The sequence below is a fragment of the Centroberyx affinis genome, unplaced genomic scaffold, assembly GCF_046629955.1.
Source record: "Centroberyx affinis isolate AG114_WGS23_722 - 3 ecotype Tasmania unplaced genomic scaffold, CSIRO-AGI_Caff_v1 ptg001434l_1, whole genome shotgun sequence".
Classification (NCBI taxonomy): domain Eukaryota; kingdom Metazoa; phylum Chordata; class Actinopteri; order Beryciformes; family Berycidae; genus Centroberyx; species Centroberyx affinis.
Window position 1 is genome coordinate 198611 of NW_027279909.1, and position 22267 is coordinate 220877.

The 22267-nt window shown below is 42.5% G+C and overlaps 1 protein-coding gene across 3 annotated transcripts; it reads right to left on the bottom strand.

The window, feature by feature from the left end:
* Positions 1-3312: 3312 nt before the first annotated feature.
* On the bottom strand, positions 3313-21322 carry slf2 (SMC5-SMC6 complex localization factor 2). 3 transcript variants are annotated; one of them, XM_071526605.1, is made up of 21 exons: positions 21183-21317; positions 20426-20460; positions 15772-16211; positions 15414-15662; positions 15002-15041; positions 9511-11036; positions 9097-9176; positions 8874-8987; positions 8568-8735; positions 8151-8256; positions 7973-8060; positions 7734-7875; positions 7531-7618; positions 7228-7404; positions 6970-7064; positions 6736-6823; positions 6414-6536; positions 6142-6219; positions 5841-5927; positions 5051-5119; positions 3313-4840 (listed from the first exon to the last, which is right to left on the bottom strand). In XM_071526605.1, exons 1-21 carry the CDS (start codon positions 21215-21217, stop codon positions 4256-4258), a joined length of 4413 nt encoding a protein of 1470 aa, XP_071382706.1. In that variant the 5' UTR covers positions 21218-21317; the 3' UTR covers positions 3313-4255. The 3 variants fall into 3 exon arrangements, with proteins under 3 accessions (XP_071382706.1, XP_071382705.1, XP_071382707.1); XM_071526604.1 differs by having other exon boundaries at positions 9097-9179; XM_071526606.1 differs by lacking the exon at positions 20426-20460 and having other exon boundaries at positions 9097-9179; positions 21183-21322.
* Between the last annotated feature and the right edge of the window lie 945 nt (positions 21323-22267).

Below are 22267 nucleotides of genomic sequence, written 5' to 3' on the forward strand. Positions count from 1 at the left end.
ATATCCATTCAGCTTCCAACTCAAGCCTTTGGAGTTTCTCAGTGGATCAGTTATACTTGGACAATAATCACATGACAGTGAGTCTGACTATGTGTGCATGTGACAGCAGAATTATAAACGACATTGAGCTAATGCATCCTTCAGAGTCGGTCCCCATAAAACATGAAGATGAGATCAGACAAGCGAAGGAAAGACATGGTATACTTTAAAGCGCTCCACTGGAGAATACAGGCAAAGATGCTCAGGCACAAAGTTTAGAAGCAACACAGAAAGGTATAATTCACTCATGTGGAGTTTGTGAATCTGAAATTCCATTTATTGAGGACAACCAGGCGTCCCACTAGCAGACGAAACAAGAGATATTTCCGTCTGTCTGAAGCTCATTTCATCAGCCATGCTCACCTCCGTCAATATCAAGCCAAGCAGAATGTACTGTATGTATACAAGCAACATTTTGGGATGTGGAGTGATCATGAGACAGGATACTCATAACACTCGATACTACTTCACAAATGAAGAAGTTCAGCTCACACCAAGAAGCCTCAGTCCAGTATTTCTTCAAAACCAAGAGGTCTTGAACTTCTTCATTTGTGAATCTATGTGGTTCATGCCCTCATCTTCACCCTCGTCCAGCGCACTGCTATGCATAGCGCAACGCAAACTTTATGGGCTAACAATAGTAATAATAAACAGGAATATTTACAAGTCTAGAGAATATTGCACTGGGATCCAGAGTATAAATAGGCATAAATAAACATAAACATAAACATAAACATAACTATACAGCCAGAAGAACTGACAGTAGGTACAGATGCTGCTGGATATCAGCAATAGAGTGCTATTGTCATTGCGGTGCTATTCAAATCAAATCAAATCAAATCAAATTTTATTTATATAGCCCATTTCATACAAATGTAAACTCAACGTGCTGCACATTAAAAATGAAAGTAACAAAGTGCATCATTTAGACATGTATACAAACACACACTCTCTCTCACACACACACACACACACTCATACCCTTAACCAAATGCCTGAGAAAAAGGAAGGTCTTAAGCCTGCCTTTAAATGAGGACACTGCTGTGGCAGACCTCAGGTCATCAGGCAATTTGTTCCAGAGAGTGGGACCATAGTGACTGAATGCACCGTCACCAGATTTCTGTTGTCGATTTGGTGCTATTGCCAGTCCTCAGCATGATCTAAGCTCTGCCTTGTGATCCAAGCGACCTCCTTAAACTCACAACTGCTTTACGTCTGGGACACCTTCAAAATGACATACTGTAAAAAACAGAACAAAAACAATGAATCAGTTGATGGTGAAACTGATCCGTTTGCCTCAAAGTAAACAGCAGTCTAATGGGAGATGTCCAAGATGATTTGAGAGACAGTTTGTGTAATACTCTGGAGGCCGGTATTGAAAAGGAGGAGAGGTGATCCATCGGTGGAGAAGTATCCTTCGTTATTTCAGATATTGTGTTTACATGGAAGCAAAACAGAGGGCATTGTTTCATTGCCTCATTGCTCCACTCACGTCAGTCATTTCTCTCCTGGAGGAAAGGCATGGAATTTAAAATAAACCCAGATGCCTTTTACTGGAATCACTGAGACCACGTTTTTTAATTTTGTCATCAGGCCACATTACGGTAATGGATGCTGCTGTTGAGAAAGTAGCTGTTGAGGAGCTGCGGCTTTCAGCGGCTTTGGTAATGATGTGGAAACTGGAGCTAGCTTCAAGGAACCCACTGCTTTCACAATCAGGCAGCAGTGCCTCAAGCTCAGCAGACATTTTCTCTGTCTTTCCAGCACACTCTCAAGAGCTCCTCCAAGCAGTGGGTTAGAGAAATCAGAGTTTTTCCTTAGTACGTTCAAAAAAGAGAATAGCGAATATCTTTCAACTTGGGTCAGAGGGACAAGGAGCAGGGGATGGACACACTGAACTGACTTCAGATCTGTGTGACATCTTGGTAAAGGCTGGCATGGGGAATTCAACCAAAGGTATTCTGTCATCTGCTTCTGCCAAAACAGTCAAATTGTAATTAAGCGCTTTCATGCTACGATTGCCACTCCATTGTTTTGAATACTGGCACAGTTTGCCCCAATACTTGCAACTTGTAACGATTGCTTTGTTGCTCTAAAATGATTTCCACAGTTTTCATATATTATGGATTTCTTCAGGTAGTAGACTGTAGAGATTCCCATGAAATGAACCTGCCAAGTGTTACGTTTGAACCCAGAGAACTGATCAATGTCAGGAAGAAGGCAGAGGATGAAGGCCAGGCTGCTTCTCCTGTATTGCCTGTCAGAGAAGAAGTGATTGACATGGTCATTAATCTGCTGATTGACAGTCCTGAAGCTGTTGAGAAGTCAGTAAGGGGAAACCTGAATGATACGGCTGTGGGAATACAGCTGTAATGGAATATATGACAAGAAGACAGCTTCTGAAAACAATAACAGCAGATATTACAGACAGTGGTTATGAATGGCAGAACTCTGGATAAGACAGAAGCAGTCAGGTCACTCCAGAGGGACACGGTGGGATGAGTGGGTTCATTCCGCACCTTATGAAAAGCAAAAAGCTAAGGTTAGAGGGCATTTGATCACTCAGAAACCTCCTCTGACAGAAACTCCAGATCTGCTTGTGAATGTAAAGAGGAAATATGTTCTCCTAACTTTTCATTTTCTGAGAAACATCCCCAGCATAAGAATAAAGCAGATCAATGCAAAGCAGATGTATTTAAATGTGCAAAGCCCAGAATAATATATTGTAATCCTTACAATCCTCCTGTAAACCCACCTTTTCTCAAGCAATCTGCTGGTGGAGACCGATTATATTTCTCGATAATCCCCAAAGATAATAATCTGTCAACACTTAAAACCCTGAGGGGAGAGGACATTTTTCATAAATTGTATAGACACTAATACATTTTTGTAGCTTTTTGAAAATGTTGTGTGTCTGACTTGACCCTTAAAAGGAAGCAATGGACAAAAAAGGAGACTGGAAAAATTTGGCACTGACTGGAGTATGAGAAGAAAGGTGAGTAGGCTACATAGTACAGTTTCCACTATCAAATGCCCCCCCAAGGGAGAGCAGGCAGTCCAGTCATCTGCAGTATTTTCCCATTTAGACAGTGGGAAAATACACAGGCAGACCCAGGAGAGAAAGCTCAGGCAGGATTCAATCCCAGGTAACCAAGGGAAATAAATGTAACATGTAAGCCAAGTTTATTTTCTGTATTTTGCAAAAAAACCAAAAACGTTTTTTAATCATTAAAAAAATATTTTCCCAAAAGAGAAATTCAACAAAATGCACACATTTCACACAAACACAAGTAAAACTTTAACAACAAATCAACAAACAGTCTTCATCAAGACTCAAGATTGTAAACTATCTGGAAATAATTTACAAAGTTAATTTAATTGCAATTTCTTGATCACAAATAATTTTGTAATCAAACAAGCAATGCTGAGAAGCCAAATTACCAACTGCTGTTAGTAAACTGATAACTTCCAGTTAATATATTGCATGCTAAAGTAGGGTAAGGTAGGGCTTATGCACATTATAACTGTAATTATTACTATAATTGAAAACCGGAAATGTTTCGTGCCTCAGACCCTGCCAAAACATTGAAAATGGATACAGCATGGGGGGAGAAAAAACAGTTTTTAGTATGATACGTTTCTACAGGACGCTGACATGTATGTACTAAACATACCATGTGCAAGGCCAGCTTTTTAGATCAACAAGAGTGGCTGAATAGCTGAAAGGAGACGCTGAGATCAGTTACAGGAAAAGTTGACACTGATAAATTATTAGAAATAAATTATTGCTAAATGCAGGACAGACTTTACTGAACAGAACTTGAAAACATTTGACAAGGATGTACAAACTTTCTCCTAAGGTTGTTGTAGGCACTTCACTGCAGTAGATAAACCATATGCACCCTCTTTTTGGCATATTTCACAACTGACAAACTGATAAAACACAGTAGCTCAACAGAGTAATTTTTATAGGATCTTAACAATTTTCAAACAAGTTCTACATTAAACCATACTTTCTTGTTCAGCACTATGTACAATGTAGATCAGTCTTTAACAAACATTCTGATCTCTTCTGAAAGGTAATAAAAAAAGATTTTTTATACACTGTGCAAAAGAAAGGATGTTGGGGGTTGGGGATATAGAAGGACAGGCAAACAGTGCAAATAGAGGTTAAGGTTAAGGCAATAGCTATTAAAACCCTGAAAACAGAAAATCCCTATGACACTGAATCACACACTGCTGCCTGGCTAAGGCAGGAGGTTTTTCTTGGGCTCTCCGTCTCCACTCCAGTGTACTCTAGGTCTCTCTCTTCAGTTTGCACATCGATCGCTTTTGACTCCCAGCATCCCAGAGGCTCCACCTCTGGCATCTCTAGGTTCAGCTCCTCAAGCATCGGCTCTACTGACTCCTCCGTTTTCTCGTCTGTCTCACCAGTTGTATTGTCTCCTTCCTTTTCCGTTAGCTTTTCCGTCTGTTTCATCCCCTCGTCGGCCTCCTCCCACTCCTCCTGATCCTTCTCTGTCAGTGTGTCCGTTGTCACCCCTTCATTCCTCAGAGTAATACAAGCCTCCTCTTGCTCCTCCCCCTCCATCTCCTCCTCACCATCCATGGCAACATCATTTTCTTCAATTGCCTTGATTTCCTCCTCTTCTTCATCCTCCTCCTCCTCCATAGTTGCCTCTGTACTGTCCTCCTCTAGGACAGTTTCGTCTCCATCATCACTTATCTCTGTCTCCTCCTCTCTTTGGCTGCTGTTCAATGTATCCTCATGTAAAGGTTTCCAGTAATCATACAGCTTACCCTACAGGGAGAAAATACAGTATTGCAAATCAGAATTACCATCTTAGGTCTTTATTGGAAGACTCCTGAATTGAGCCTATTTTAGCCAAATTAATCAAACGTCTATGACCACTCCAAGACTACTGCCATTATCTTTTAGTAGACAAATCATCTTGTAAAAATTCTGGTATGACAACAAAGTATTGATGCAAAGAGTGATTGACTACTGTACATGGAGAGGCCTGGTCCTCTGAAGGAGCATCTGCCACTTGGTGTAGATCCTGGCCACGAGGTCCTTCACCTGGAGGGAGAGGACTCATGTTATTCAACAGAGCAACTAATATACCACAATGCATGTAGAGAACGCATCCCAACCAAACTGATCACCTCCACAGGCTGCGTCTTGAAAACAAGGCTGCAATTTTCAATTTGTCAATGTCATTAATTTTGTATATTCGTAATTGACGAGGTCATTTTGTTTTGGCAGTGGCAATTCCAAAAAAGCCAGTGTTTAAAGTATGGGAATAATGCAAACTGAAACCCTAATACGGTGCTTTGTTCGTACTGTGCAAAGCTGAAATGGCACACCACAGTACTAAGTGCCATGCACAAACACCTGAACAGAAATCCCAGTTGCATGTTGATGCATTTGACAGCCAAGGGGCATAACAATACTACTTAATATAATAGCATATTTTCTGTTATCAGATAAACAGTTTAAAAAGTAAAATTTATTGATAGTGAAGAGTTTTGTTGGGTAGATACACATGGGAATGCAACCTAGATGCAATTCGTAATAGCACTAATGCATATAGGGCTTGTAATAGCCTAATCTTATTTGGGCATGGACTTTGCCTATAATAAGCTCAAAGTTTTGTCATAATTATGTATTCCACATGTAAAACTCTGTTAATTCTCAGTTGCAATTTTTTGAATTGTAAATTATTTAAATTAATCAAAATAAACAGATTAATTGATAAAATAATCATTAGCTGCAACCCTAACATACACCATTCACTCACCTTGCTCCGGTACAGACACTTCTCGCTCTCTCTGATGTCACACTTGATGTGCGTTTCCAGCTCAGAGCACAGAAACAGCAGCTGCTCCTGAGGGCCAGAAAAGAGGGCAAGTGTGGAGAGGAGGACATGGAGAGGAGGGTGGAGAGGAGGACATGGATTAACACAGCTTGCACAGGGGAAAGGATATCACTGTCCTCACACATTTTAAAATCCCCATGCCAAATCAGCTGAACATTACTTAGTGGTCTCTGCTCCAAGACTAGAGTTCAGAAAAAACGAGACAGAATTAAGGACACTGTACCTTCTGATGAGCTGGGAAGAACTGAAAATTGGATGCTTCATTTGCCAAGGTCAGAAGACTATAGCAGAGGTAGTATGTCTGAAACACAAGATAAACCGCAATAAACTTATCACATCAGAAAATTAGCGGAGCAAGTTAAATACCTTCACAATATGATCTTGTGAATTCAGGATTCTTTTACTTACACATACCAAAAACCTAGACAGAAAACTCTAAAATAACTCTCTAGATTGGGCCATTTTGAAGTTCCACGCAGTTAACTGTATCCTGACCTGTTGGTCTAGGGTGGCCAAGTCCTCTTCCTTCTCTTTCTGCTTCCTGCTAGAGGAGCTCACAATGCCTCGGAGGAGGGTGGAGGGTTGCATACGGGGCAGATATGGTCGCAGTTCAGAGAGCTGGGCCAGGAGAAGCACCACAAAGAGCAGGACAGGGCAGAGTTACAGGTTACTTACAGTTATTACACAGCGACACTCAATTCATAGGGCCTCAACACAAAAACAAAACAACTTTACCATTATGAGGTACCTGTACAAACTGTTGCTACTGGGATCTGAAAGAAACTGCCTGAATGTAGGTTACACTCTAATATCTTACCTGAAACTCTTTGCCAGTAGGCCTGTAAGTGCAATTTCCATCCAACAATTTAGAGATCATGGATAGACCGAGATGCCGGCGCAGTTGCCTATACAAACAAACACCAAATATAAATGAGTATATGATACAATAATTATAATACCATAAAATCTACAAAGAGAGAAAAATGGAGATAGGCAAACTGGGGATGATAAAATAGAAATGAGAATAAACGAGAGAGGAAGAGAGCCTTACTTTCCGCGTGCGTTGTCTGGCAGCAGTTGAACCAGCCAGCACATGTTGTGGTGGTCATCTGTCAGATCAGTAAGGGCCAGACAGATCCTGGGCAGCTAGAGGAGAGATATAAAAAACAAATTACATTAACAGGAGGCAACAGTTACATATATCACTATACTGTAGCTTTCAAACCATCAATGTTATAATATGTTTCATATTCTCGCTATCCCTCTGTAATGCCTGGTATGTAGCAACTAGAGACGTGGTTGAACTGACCATGGTGTCCCAGTCCCTGATGTTGTTGACGATGTTGTACTGTAGAGAGCAGAGGTCCACGTTGGGCTGGAGGGCGAGCCGCGCGTCCAGGCCCACCCTGCTCACCACAGTCAGCAGCAGCAGCAGCTCGTAGTCGCTATACGCCCGCGGACACAGGCCCATACAGTAAGACAGGTACTGCAGACAAGGACAGAGGAGAGACAAGCAAGCAGTGAATGATCAGATATGCCCCAAGATGCTCTCTCTCTCTCTCTCACACACACACACACACACACACAACATCCATTTCCTATTCTGTCTCACCTTGAGGATGTTGTTGCAGTTGTGTTCAGGGAAAGTGCTCTGTTCCTTGTTGCTGGAGGAACTCTCGCTACTGATATGAATGTCCTCCCTACACACACAAAATCAACTGGGTGAAATTCAAATCAGGAAAAACAGAAAAGCTCAACAATTCTTAACAAAAGAAATGAATGAGGAAGTCCATAAACAAGAACTACACTACTTACAGCAAATCTCCCTCTGTGAAGGGAGGCTGAAGGTTCTCAAAAGGGAATAGAGTGACAAAAGGAACTCCCATATTCATCAGGACCAGCGTCACATCTGCCACACTGGGCACCCACACTTCAAACTGCTGGCTTCCTTTTTTCACTGAGGAAACACACAGAGAAAAAAACATCCATCACATCTGCTAACCACTGTGAGTAACAAAACACAAAAAGGCTTGTCAAACAACGCAGGCACTGACCTATCTGACAAGCAGCAGCGCAGGCGATGTGACGGAGGGCCTGCAGTATCTGTTCGGAGATCATCCTCTCAGTGTGGACGGACATCATCTGACAGGGTCAACAAAGAATTACCACCACAGCTTTAGACATTTGGAGAAACACAACTACACAACATGCTACAGGGGTGTGTGAGCCTACCTTGAATAGGAAACGGGTAACCTGAGGTGGGCAGGGGGAGGGAGAGTCGTACGCTTCCTGGAACAAGCCAATAATGACATGTAATCTCAGTTGAGCAGGGCTTGACCTGATGGAGGCCAGGAGAAAAGAAGTTAGACAATGACAAGAGGAATCCATTCTACAAAATTACATGGTTTGTTTTGGAGGAAAAGTGTGTCTGTTATTGCTCTTTCTATTCAGCTGTGTGAGGGAGAGTTGAATCTCTTCTTAAACCGTGCTCATTTCCCAGGGGTTGGCCAAACATACAAAAGCCAAATTCTCACATCTCGTATACTTCTCGCAAATTCACCACAGCATTAACAGCTGTCTGGTCTTTCACATATCACATGGACACACATATGCGCAAATGCTCTCCACAAACAAATAACCACAGCTCACCAGAGAAGTGTTTTCTGTGCTGTCTCCTGTGGATTGACCATGCATTGTCTGAGCTGCAGCGTGTGCTGGTTGAAGATCCGGCCAAAATTCTCCAGGTTGAACACAACCTCTCCTGGATGCAGGTCCCTGATTGCGCTGGACATCAACGAGTAACGCTGCAGGAATTCCCTGGGAAACAAGATACAACAAAAAACAAATAAACATCAGCTCATAAAACACAGAGATGTATAGATAACCAATGTGCAAGAAGTGCGTCCAAATGACAAAGTATAATGTGTGATTATATGTGCATGCCTGTCTCCTTACTGTTGTTCAGTTGTGATGGCCTCCTCCCGGTTCTCCTCAGCCTCCTCGTATTCAGCTATTCTCAACAGATCCTCTTCACAGGCATTAAGAAGTTTTGTCTCAATCTCTTTAGATCTGACAGACAAAAAGGAGATGCACAAAGTTCAACCACCCCATGTGTAGTTACTGTAGCTAGTGATTAAAAGGCATTTGCAATGGGAGTGAAATTTTCTGAATAACGTACCTCTTATTGCTGTTTATTTCCTTCAACATTTGATCCAGGTTGTTCTTGTAGATGCCTGGTTTTGCGGTGGCTTGCACTGGCTGCTGTAGAAAACACGAGACAACATTTGAGGTCAAAACAGCAATACAAGTTTTGATTGGTCCTGTAGCTCAGTGAGTTGACCATGGCACTAATACTGTCACGGTTAGGGGTTTGATTTCCATTCGGACCACCCATGCTACAAATATATGCACTCATGGTACTGTAAGGCACTTTACATAAAAGTGTCCATCAAACAGCATATGTTGCCTGAGAATGGGAAAGGACACATTAATTTTCAGTTACATGGGTGCTCTATTCTACGGGATCCCCAATTCATCAATAACATAAAAAGTGATAACATAACAAGATAAACCCTGGGTGGCTGTAGCTTACAGGTTTGGACTGGCAGCTGGGATGCCCAGGTGTACTGGGCTCGGAGAAGGCTCCCTTCTCTGGTGTGTCTGGAGGCTTGGCCATGCGTGCCATCATTTCCTGCAAGGACATCAGCTGGTCCTCCTCACTGCTCTGGGAGCTCTGGGTTAGATCCAAATCTAGCTCAAAGCTCAGGCCTAGGTCCAGCTCCACATCCAGAGGATCCTCTTCATCCACCCGCTTTCCAACCCCTTCATCTTTCTGACTGCCCTCGGGTGTAGAGGGAGAACAACGGGATACGGAAGTGCGTTTGGAGGTAGCAGTGTCTGCTTCGGAAGTGCATGGTCTCACATTCTTGGGGCTGAGAGATGATTTGGGTCTCTCATCAGTTTTAACAATCTCAACACTGAGCTGTCTGCCTGAAGAAGAGATGAGAGAGCTATTTTTGAGTCCAGTGTCTTTGAAGGGAAGGCCGTTTTCAAATTTCACCCGCTGCAATACTACAGTTGGTATGGGGAATTCTGGGTGAAGTAATGGTGAAAAGGGAGACATTTTGGTATCCAGTGCAGGGGGGGGAGGAGTTATTGTGGAGTTCTGAGTTTCGCGACAAGGAGATCCAGCTGAAGGGGTCCCAGAGCTGCTCACTGTCCTGGACAAACAACTTTTGCGTGAGGCGAGGGGCCTTTTCTCTCCCCCCTCTATGCTGGGCTTTGCTGGTTTGGAGCTGATCACATAAGTCAGTGGGTCAGGGGTGAAAAGGTCATCTATGTCATTGGGGATTACTGTAGGTCTTCGTGGTCGAGTGGTTCTGTTCCGATCTATCACGTGACAGCTCAGAGAACCAGAGTTTGGCTTTGGTGCTGGTTTGGGAGTCCTACTGTCTGAGCCTCTGCTCTCCCCTACCTTAGTCTCTCCTTTGGTATCATCCCTGCTCAGGGACTTGACATGTAAGACTGGGGTATTATGCTGAATATCATCAATCTGGTGGCTGCCCAATGGAGTATTATGGGAGCTATCAGTGTCCTTGTGGGGAACCCCACTTTGCCCTGCTAAAAGCTGCTTTAAGGAGGATAACAGAGAGCTTGCATTATCCCTTTTCTTCTTTTCCTCACCCTCTTTCTTCAAACTTTCATCAACTGGCTTTGAAGGTGATTTTAACTCCTTCAGCCTCACAATTTGATTCTGGGTGATCTTCGTATAGGCTGGCTTTACCCCGGACGACGGTTGACTGGCCAAATAAGGCGTGGGTGCCAGTGATGAGCATGATGACTGAGTGGGTGTGGATGACAGTGTCAAACATACTGGCTTGTCAGATGCCTGTTCTGTGCGCAGAAGGCGATATGTGGTTTTGGGTGACAGTTCCAAGTCTGATGAATAGTTTGATGAAGGTGGAGACACCAATGACAAGCCAATTGAGTTGCCAACAGTGCAGTTTGGTGTCTGTGCTGGGCCAGAATTTGAGTCCGGGAGACACAGTTTCTTGTTGGCAGTGTTGTCACAAATTTCAGACTGCCTGTGCCTCTTCAGAGATGAGCAGTTCAAGCCCTCTGTTGCAGAGAGAAAGTGACATCAACAATAACTTTTCATTTATCAATATTCAGTGTTTATTTCAGGAATGCTCTGATTCATAGAACTGGAGGTAATGTGAGGAGGTAGTGGGACTCATTCATAAAACTCTGTGGTAACAGAATAGCGGCGCGCAAAATCTGTGACCCGGTAATTTTACCCGATTCATAAATTTACCACAGCTGTGAATACCGTGACGGAGCCACATGCTGCTTTCCATTTACCTCGGAAGTCAGAGCTGGGAATGACGTCACTCCTGAGTTGACTGCGTTCCAGTACAACAAGTCGGAAAACCAATTAGTTTTTTTTATTTCACGGGGTGGGGGAAGTGGGGTTTGCTCTAGCCAGGTTTGCATTGTTAGCAATACCAGTTTATAACAACGCATTACGCGGTATTTTGCACATACAAACACCATACCAACATGTCCACAGATAGAAGTTGGACAGTACTGTGTGTACGACTGATTTAATGAGACACAAATAAGACAGAAGTGCTAATAAACAGTATATTACTACAGCTTGAGGCACGGAGCAGCCATCTTGGATTTTGAGGTTGGGGTTGGTGAGGTTCTTCCGACTTTCCGAGTCGGAAATCCGACTTCAGGGCGCGTTCCAGTTGAAATTTTCTGACTGGGAACTTGGAAATTCCGACTTCCCAGTTCAAATGGAAAGCACCAACATTACCGCTGTGTTGTCCTCGGCTGTAGGCCGGGAGACAGCCAATCAAAACCAACGTGTTGATTAAACTTTACATATTCAACAGCTTGTCCACACCTGTGTGTCAGTGCAATAGGCAGCACAGACATGGCACCCTCATGCACTCCTACTGCTGCAATGTTGGACATGATAAACCAAATGTTTATGATATTGCTTACTGAATTTATAAATTGACCATAGGGGGTGATCGCGACCTGATGAAGACCTATCAAAACATTTTAAGATAAATAAATATATGGCAGCATTGGCAGCAGTATGCGGTGTTCTCTTTCTTTAAACTCTTTTTTATCATGATAAACTGAATCAAATCAGATGGAAACTGACTTTTATAAACCGCAATCAGAGCGGTAATCAATAATGGCAAAGCCAGTGTGTCATATTTTCATGTTTCCAATGATAATTAATGCCCTGGGACACAATGTAACTTTATCTATTTATTTATTTAATACTTAATATTTGTTTTCATTAGTTAACATTAATTTCTACAATATACCGTCTGATTAGAGCCAGTGGTATTTTTTGTGGCACGGTGCGCTTTTATGAATCGCTTTGACGATATGTAAATGAATAAATGCGATAAATGCGAGTATGGGGAAAACGGTAACACTAATAACGTCCCGGTATTCACGTTTATGAATGAGAAAACACCCTACTGTGACAGTATCTGCCCCTACCATCACGCTAAACATGCCAGTAAGTTTTATGAATGAGCCCCAATGTGTATTAACAAATGGGCCCTACGGTGATATTTCCACTTTTTGTGCTCATATTTTGAAATCCACAAAGGTAAAGGTTAAAGGTCCCATATCGTGTCAAACAGGATTCCCCTTGCCTCTTTGATTACAAAGGAGTTGGATGCACTATCTAAAGGCCCAAACGCACTGAAAGCGCCTGGCGCACGCGTTTTGAAGTACACCTATTGTTTTAAATGGCCGAACGCGCACCAAAAGCGTTATGAGGCACATCAAACTGCCTTGACGCCCCTACTCCGACCTTGTTTCGATTTTGGAGCGTCAAATGAGGACCCAGTTTTTTTCTGCAGCCGCAGTACCTGTTTGGAGAGTACTCCGGTACAGTAGGTGGCGTAGTCCGCCAGTAAAACCAAAGAAGTGATATGTAGCGGGGAACTGACATCAGACCTTGTCCAAACTAGACGGCTAACGTTAGCCAGCCAACTTGAGGAGCAGCCACAGCATGGACGAGGAGAAGCTCATCAATGAAGTCCAAAAACGAACTTAATGAACAATACAATTGTAATTCTGCAATGCTAAACGAAAACAACTACCACTGCCAACAGCTATACTACTATAGATCTTAACCGTTGTGTTGTCACATGTCAGATACTAAAAATGAGAAAAATAAAAGCTTAGACCCTTGGTAGTTACATTACATAACAGAGCCACCCCATATCATCTATCATGAACGTTTACTTACATCTACTGGTCATAAAACTTAACTTGCTACATAAACCTAACAACAGCAATTAATTAACATAGTATAGAGTTATGATTAGCTGTGCTTTATGTGACTTTCACCCACCTGGAAGAAAAAATAAAAGATGAAATGAGATGGCTGGTCCCCAGTGGCTTTACTGGTGTTCTACTACCAACCAATTGACGAAAGCAGCAGCACGCACCCAACAGTTGCCCTCCGCCCTTATGTAACGTAACGTTATAGGCTACTCAAATAGAAATGTATAGAAAATTAATGGGGGGTATCTGTAAAGCATACAAACTTGTGCCTGCCTACATATAATTAGCGACCTTTTCCCAAAGTACTTCTGGTTCTGTGGTGTTGGCATTTAAAATCTGATGCCTGCAGTGCGCCATAGGAGCATCAATTGACACGCGTCAAATGGGGCGCGTCAATTATTGCTTTCAGTGCATTTGGGCCTTAAACATCGTGAAAGTATCAAAACGCACGGTAGCTAACTAAATCCACACAATCCATATTAGAAAAAACCAAGCCTCTAAACGAGCCGTTTGGACTTCTGTAACTTTGCGGCATCACAAAGGTTCGCTCATTACCATTTTTGTAAGAAATAATAGTTTAACAAAGTATTTTTTTGAAAGTGGTTGGGCGGTTGTCAATGTTTATTACCGGAGAGTTTTCCCTGCCTCTCGCTGTAGGCTCTGTGGTGTGTCACTAGGGTTGCAAAGGGGTGGAAAATTTCCGGTAAATTTCCAGAAAGTTTCCGGTTAATTTCCATGGGAAGTTAAGCTGGGGAATTTTGGAAATATTCCAAATTGGAAACTTTCCATGGGAATTATGGGAATTTATGGGAATTAATGGGAATTAATGGGAATTTATGGGAATTAACTGGGAATTGAGGGTAATTTAATGGAAAGGTATCATATCCAAGCATAAATATTTGTTTTGTTATAAGCAGACATCCATCCAAAATAATACAATTAAAACAGATTTATTTGTAAGTAGAACTTTATCAAGTGTTAAATATTTTATTGAACAATCAATTATTTCATTGAAGAACAAAAACATGAATGTTGAGTTAATTATTAAATATTGACCCAACCCATTCAAAAATTAATAAAAATGCACAGGAATGCACAGTGCGTGTAGGGGGCGTGGTCTCAATAGCCCTGCAGTAAGCAGTGTGCTATGTGTGCATGTGATTGAGGAATAGCATAGATATTCAACTGTACTTGCATGATATCTGGTTGTTTTAGTCAGGATTATGCTAAAATATATTTTCCCCAACTATATTTAAGTTCCCTATTAAGAGCATACCTTCAATTTTGTAAATTCCTGGTTTATTCCCGTTTATTCCCATAAATTCCCGTTAATTCCCATAAATTCCCGTTAATTCCCATGGAAAGTTTCCAACTTTGAAAATTCCCGGAATTTTGCAACCCTATGTGTCACGTTTCACTCTTGAAATGGTTAGCCAATCAGAACAGAGGGGTCATTAATATTAATGAGCCTTAAAGTCACAGCAACAGAAACAGCCTCAGTGGCTCAGAGAGATGCTGGAAAATGAACGTGTAAAAATGGATTGAGAGTGTTTTTGGTACATGACACCACACAAACAGCTTTGAATGGACCTCAAGACATAAAATAAAACACTGGAAAGTGGAGAATATGAGACCTTTAAGAGCAACTAAATGCACCTTTACAAATGTATATGTAAATGGCCAATAACAAAAAAGCAACAACCTAGCATGTGATCATCATTTATCAGAATACTATGGAAAGACTTCAATAATATTACCTGGGATTAACTTTTCACCTGAAGGTGTTCCTTTATAGTCCTGAAAAAAGAAAGGAAGTGACTCCTTGAGAAACAGGTTTCTTTCTGTGATTAAATGACAGCAGAAGTATGCATCCCATCACAGACAGAGTCTGGGTCATTGTTTACTTCAAAAATGTAGAAGAACTAGTTCTTTGAAAGATTTAGCCTACACATTAATGTTATGTTATACTTATGTAAGACTTGTTGGCTTGTGACCAGCCAATTGTATTCTCAGAATCCAACTACCAAGGCTGAGTACACCAAACCAAAGGCTGAGGACACAAAGTCTAGCTTGGCTATCACATGCGTAATGAAGAGACAAATAGCTTAACATCTATTACCAAACCCCAAAGTGAACAGGATGTATCATTAAACACATCAATCACTTTACCTGGCGAGCTGCCACTGGGCTGTGCATGGTGGGTGAACGTGGACCACTACTCCTGTCAGGAGACTGGGTAAATTGAGAGGACTGGCAGCGCCATGGCCGCCACTGGCTGTTACCAGGACTCCAGGACTCTGAGTCAGAAAAGGGCAGTGGGCGACCTTCCTGACCTGTCCTTGGGGTGAGGGGTGGAGGTGCAGAGGGCCTGTGGGGCTGGAGAGCATGTATGGAGTTTCCAACATCACTGGATCGAACCTAATAGAGTAAATGTTTAGAGCCACAATTCAGGATCACATGACTCACGGTGGTAGACCACAAAGAAAACTTAACAATATTGACAATATTATAAAAGGGAAAACGATACCTTGCTTGATCCCTGTCTTTGTGTTATTTCATATTCCCTCCCTGTGATGGGTAAAGTGACTTTGGGTTTGGCCAGTGCATCAGTTTTGATGGAGGAGGACGAGGAGGAATAGTTGCTTATATCCTTCCTGGACCGGGGGTATGAGGGCTGAAAGACTTTAGAAGTGATAGGACTGGGCTGGGGCCTCTTAACTGGGGAACTGATGTTAGCTGTACTGCTTGGAACAATCCCCGATGAATAGACTGGCCCTGGGGGTTGAGGAGGGTGCTGCAGAGGACCCAGTCTGCCCCTATGGCACAATCCAGGGCTTTGCAGCGGTAACATTCTCCTGGGTGGTGGGTGCAACAGCCGGTTAGGTACCTGAGAGGGCTTCATTGGAGTCTCGTGGAGAAAGGAGGCCGACTGGGACAGAGAGCACCGCTGGTGAGGGAAGTCCTTCACTGAAATACAGAATAAACATGTATGCATTACAGTCTAACGGCTCCTGTAATTTTTGTGCCGTGAACAGGGTTGAACAAGTTTATCAAGGTGTGCCATCAAGATGTGCATGTGCCCATGAAGCCTGTAGGTGTGGCTCGTCCCATGGAGGTGTGAGGTGTCGCTTTGTCTCCGTCTTGCTACCTGACACGTGGAGGGACTTCTGGTTACATTATCTTAGCAGAAACAGTTTTATCATTTTTATCGTGTATAGGTTTCACTACTAAATCGTTGCTTGTATTTTTCACATGCATCTGTTTTGCATATGCTCAAGGAGAAAAGCATCACGAAAAAAACGGCTGACTTCCTTTCACTTCCTCGCTAGCCGCCTCTCTAGACAATCTCTGCCCACTCTCATCCAAACCTGCTTGTAAAAACCCCCACTAGTCCATGGCTCACCGGTGTCATCAGAGAGCAATGGGCGGGGCTCAGAGCAGCGGAGAGAAAATGGCACAAATCCAGAGATCCCACTGACCTCAGTGACTATCAAACTCTCTTATCTGCATTCTCCTCCCATCTAAGAAGCGCCAAGACCACTTATTATCAGGAGAATATCAGCAGCGCCAAAGACGCTCGGAAATTATTTTCAGCTTTTAATTCACTCCTCAACCCTCCATCACCTCCACCCTCAACCTTGCTCACTGCTGACCTCTTTGCATCCTTCTTTACTGATAAGGTTTCTACCATCAGTAATCAGTTCTCTGAGCCTGACCAACTCAGTATGCTGCCGCCAGCTAACAGGACCTCACTCCTGTCCTTTTCCCATCTCACTGAGGAGCAAGTCTCCAAACTTCTGCTTGAATCTCGTCCCACTGCCTGTCCGTTGGACCCCACACCCTCCAGCCTCCTGTAGGCCATTTCGCCCTCACTGCAGTCACTGCTTTTAAGCAAGCCCGGGTTACTGCGCTGCTAAAGAAACCTACACTCAACCCATCTCAGGTTGAAAATTACAGGCCAGTTTCACTCCTCACCTTTCTTTCTAGAGCTGCAACGATTAGGCTAATCGATTAGTTGTCAACTATTAAATTAATCGGCAACTATTTTGATAATCGATTAATTGGTTTGAGTAATTTTCTAAGAAAAATAAGTCAAAATTCTCTGATTCCAGCTTCTTAAATGTGAATATTTTCTGGTTTCTTTACTCCTCTAGGACAGTAAACTGAATATTTTTGGGTTGTGGACAAAACAAGACATTTGAGGACGTCATCTTGGGCTTTGGGAAACACTGATCGACATTTTTCACCATTTTCTGACATTTTATAGACCAAACAACTGATCGATTAATCGAGAAAATAATCGACAGATTAATCAACAACGAAAATAATGGTTAGTTGCAGCCCTATTTCTTTCCAAGACACTTGAGCATGCAGTCTTTAATCAAGTCTCTAATTCCTTTCTGAGAACAACCTGTATGATCCTAACCAGTCTGGCTCCAAATGCGGACACTCTACCGAGACTGCGCTCTTGTCTGTAGTGGAAACACTGCGATCAGCTAGAGCTGCCAGGCAGTCCTCTGTTCTAATGTTGCTTGACCTATTGGCTGCCTTTGACACGGTTAACCACCAAATCCTCCTCTCCACACTTGCTGAGCTTGGCTTCTCAGGATCTGCCCTCCGCTGGTTTGAGTCCTACCTCTCAGGGAGAGTGTCTTGGAGAGGGGAAGTGTCTAAATCCCACTGCTTGTCCACAGGGGTACCTCAAGGGTCAGTGCTTGGACCCCTTCTTTTTTCAATATACACCACCTCACTTGGTGCAGTCATCCGCTAACATGGCTTCTCATACCATTCATATGCTGACGATACCCAGCTCCTCCTATCGTTCCCGCCAGACGACCCCACAGTCTTGGCACGAATATCAGCATGCCTCGCCGATATCTCGGCATGGATGAAGGAACGCCACCTTCAGCTTAACCTGTCAAAGACTGAGCTCCTTGTCATCCCAGCCAGTCCCTCTGTACAACAACAGATCAGGATCCAGCTCGAATCAGCTCAGCTCATGCCCACAAAATCTGCCAGAAACTTGGGTGTCATGATTGATGACCAACTAACCTTCAAGGAGCATGTGGCTTCTGTTGCTCGGTCATGCCGATTTGCCCTATACAACATCAGAAAGATCAGACCCTACCTGTCTGAGCATGCAGCACAACTCCTGGTACAGGTGCTTGTAATCTCACGCCTTGACTACTGCAACTCCTTACTGGCAGGACTCCCGGCATGTACGCTCAAACCTCTGCAGATGATCCAGAACGCGGCGGTGCGTCTGGTCTTCAACCGGCCCAAAAGAGCACGTCACTCCACTGTTCATATCCCTCCACTGGCTCCCAGTTGCTGCCCGCATCAAGTTCAAGTCCTTGATGCTCGCCTACAAAGCAGCAACAAAAACGGCTCCGACCTACCTGAACTCCCTCATTCAGGTCTATGCTCCCTCCCGCCCACTACACTCTGCCAAGGAGTGGCGCCTGGTGCTGCCACCACAACAAGGCCCTAAGTCACTAGCCAGACTCTTCTCTTCTGTGGTTCCTCGGTGGTGGAACGAGTTACCAAGCTCCATTTGATCCACAGAGTCCATTCAATCTTTAAGAAAAGGCTAAAGACCCAGCTCTTTAGTGAACACCTTCTCACCTAATGGACCATGTAACAAAAATAAATAAAAAAATAAAATAAAAAAATACTTTTTATCTGCCTCTATGCATTGCCTCGTAGCACCTATGTCCTGTTGTCCTCGTTGTTCTCTCCTGACTAGAACCTTGCTTATGTTGTATTAAAACTCTCATGTGTATGTCGCTTTGGATAAAAGCGTCTGCCAAATGGGAAATTGTAATTGCATCACATGAGACCAAACCATGTATGTTGCCGCACAATTTGTGGTCAAGATTTCCTCCAAGGTTTTACATGGTTTGGGTTTGGCCTCAAGATACAAATGAATGCAAATCAATGATAAATACTGTTCAAGCTAATGGTAAAAGTGATGTATTTTATTATTATATGTTATCATTTGGATTCTATGCAAATAATAATTATTGATGTTTGGTTCTATTTCCAGATGTAGATATCCAATATATCTAGAATATAAAACTGTAATGATTTTACAGCATTTCCCATTTTTCAATTGAAAATAAATAAATAAAAAATATCGAATAAATAAATAAAATAAAAAGGTACTTAAATGTTTTGGGGGTTGGGAGCACCAGCACTATCTACTACCCATTAAATTTTTTTTACTTTGGAGCCGTGACTTAGCCCTGACTTTATGGACAGCTGGTAAAATACAATTTGCCTAAACACAATGAATTACTCACACAACAACAATGCAGCCTATAGAGATAGGTGCAGCCCGCTGGGAGAGTACAAGGCTTCAGGTGGACAACGATAACGTGCAAATTTATTACACATGCAAAGTAAGTCTGTATCTGCACTAGCCTTCTGGATGCATTGTCATTCTCTCACTTTGTAAGGGGATATTTGGGAGATAGAAAAACTGTCCCTAAAATTTTAGTCAATTGTGTTTGATTCTCAGTCATTGTTGAGCATAGCCCTGTTGTGTGTAGCACAAATATGTTTGCCACTGCCTTCTTTATGTGGCAACCATGTAGGGCTACCCATTGGTTTGACCAGATTTGATGCTGCATTCACATAATATGGGGGTAAACTATCTAAACAACTTGATAACTCAACAACTTGGTAATTGTTCACACATTCCAACACATTTTAAAACACCACGATTTAAGTGTTTCAGATACTTCCTTGGCATTAATGTAAAAATTCAATAAGTCAGAGAAATTTGGTCCATCGCCAAACCCTGAGTTCCTAAGTAGTACTTCCCACCTGAAAGCTGAACAGTATTTTCTCATATCTACCATCTTTCCCATGTTATATGAACTACAGAGTACGTTAAAACGTGTCCAGATTTGAGTCGGAAAACACAACATGTTTAATCGCGATGGCCACAAATGGATCAGGAGTCATGAGATTAAATCTTAACCCCTAACCCTCACACATTACAAAATCGTCCGTGCCGACAGTCCGTTGCGATCCCCCCAGACTAGTGCGGACATGGTCCAATCCTAAAAATCAGTCGTGATGGCCAAATTGGGCCAAAAAGTTGTACAGTGTATCCCCAGCCTTATTGTTGTTGACCGACACGGCCTGCCGATGCAATGTCTGACATTTTGACCCACCTTTACTCCTTGGAGAGAAGTATTCTGAGAGTGTTCTGCAAAAAAGCGAGAAAGTGTCGGTTGGTCATTTCTTTCCAAATTCAAAGTTAATTCGGTTGCCAAAACAGGAGTGTTGCACTTTGGCAAATAATAGAGAGAAGAGCAACGTGTTTCGGCGCTATGACACACCCAGTTCTAGCTCTAACGTTAGCCAGCATGATCGGAAGACAGCAGCTGATCCAAGTCTAGTTGGCTACCAATCAGAGGATGCTAAGTGTCAACACAGGGAAGCGTGTTCTGCTGAACAAATGTTTTGGAGCCTAGGGCAGTATCAGTCAGCGTTAACTGCCGTTGATGTTTCAGATTTGACATTTGATCTTCTGCCGAATCGATTTTTGGTCATAAATCATCAATGTGTAATAACAACAAACGTTAATGCTATTAGTACAATTAACGTTAGCAAAGCTAGTCAGCTAGCTACTGCTGTAGCGACGCAACTAACAAGGTTATGTTAGCTTAGCAATAGCGTTATTGATAACGTACACTGTCATGACTTGCTTCACATTTAGCAAATAACAACATGGCAGTGGTATTAGTTAACATTACCGCGCCAATAAACAGGGTGGTTTTAGCGACAGTAACTGTAACGTCAGTTAACTTTACTAGCTACAGAATTAGCAATTGTTGTTCCAGGAAATATGGTGCGCTGTTTTGCTAGCTGGCTAACGCGCCTGCAGCCTAGCAATGGAGAGCAAACTGATTCTAGAAGTTTTCTTACTGTCTGTTTCCTTGATTTTCTGTTGTTTTTCTCATTTTGAGGATGTGACAGACCGGTACTACTCCCAATTAGCGTTGATAACGGACTTCCAGCTAGAAAATTAAGATCATCTCACGAACATTAACTTCTCCCGCCTGCAGTCACATCAGCTAACGTTAAAACGAATTGCATTGTGGATCCTGGAGTCCAGTATTTCAGTTTAAAGGGATACTCCGCCGAAATGCACTTTGCTGCTGTGATTCCGCAGAAATAGACATTTTCCAATTTCCCAATATTCCCATTACTTTTTTTATCTGGTTATTACTACGTTTTTGTTCATAATTTTTGTTCAAAAGACTTCTTTTGGAATAGAGTTATTTCACAAATTGCACTGAGTCATAAGCTGCTGATATGAAGTTGGCTCCTGATACCTGAAAATTTTGCTTTCTAGAAATTGGTGAATCAGCTCAGAAAGGCTACTTGAATTTGCTCAGTAAGTATTAAGTAAATGAGTAAAGCCTAGTGCCTAGCCATTTCACAGCTCTTTAAATATTAGTCAATGCACTTGTGTGAAACATACATACAAACATCTTGTCTCTTACAGCCTTGAGCACAGAAGCACAGAGTCCCATTCATGTCCAGGTAGGTCTGGTTGTTGAGCACAATAAAATGTGCTTCATATCCTCCTTTAATATGATCAGAACAACTAAATTTGTCCTCCATGCTGTTAATTACATGTAGGCTGTGCTGTTTTTATACTTTATTTCCTTTTACTTTTTTTCAGGTGCCAGTGAAAAGGGAGTTCCAGACCTCGGGTGGCAGTAGGAGTCATCCATGCTCATTTCAAGACTGCAAGGGAAAATAAATGTTACCCGTCATATGCCCACAGTGTGAAAAACATTTCTGCTTGGCTCTTTGTCCACCTTTGTATAAAGTAACATAATGTGTGTTGACCTTGACTGTGCTCCCCATTCTCATGTGGACTTTCATACAGAATGACTCAAAGGGAGGGGGTGTATATTACTATTTTATTTTTATTTTTTTGTGGGTCAGTTACAACTTTGTTTACTTACTTATTAACTTGTAATTGGTAGCTTGACAAGGTG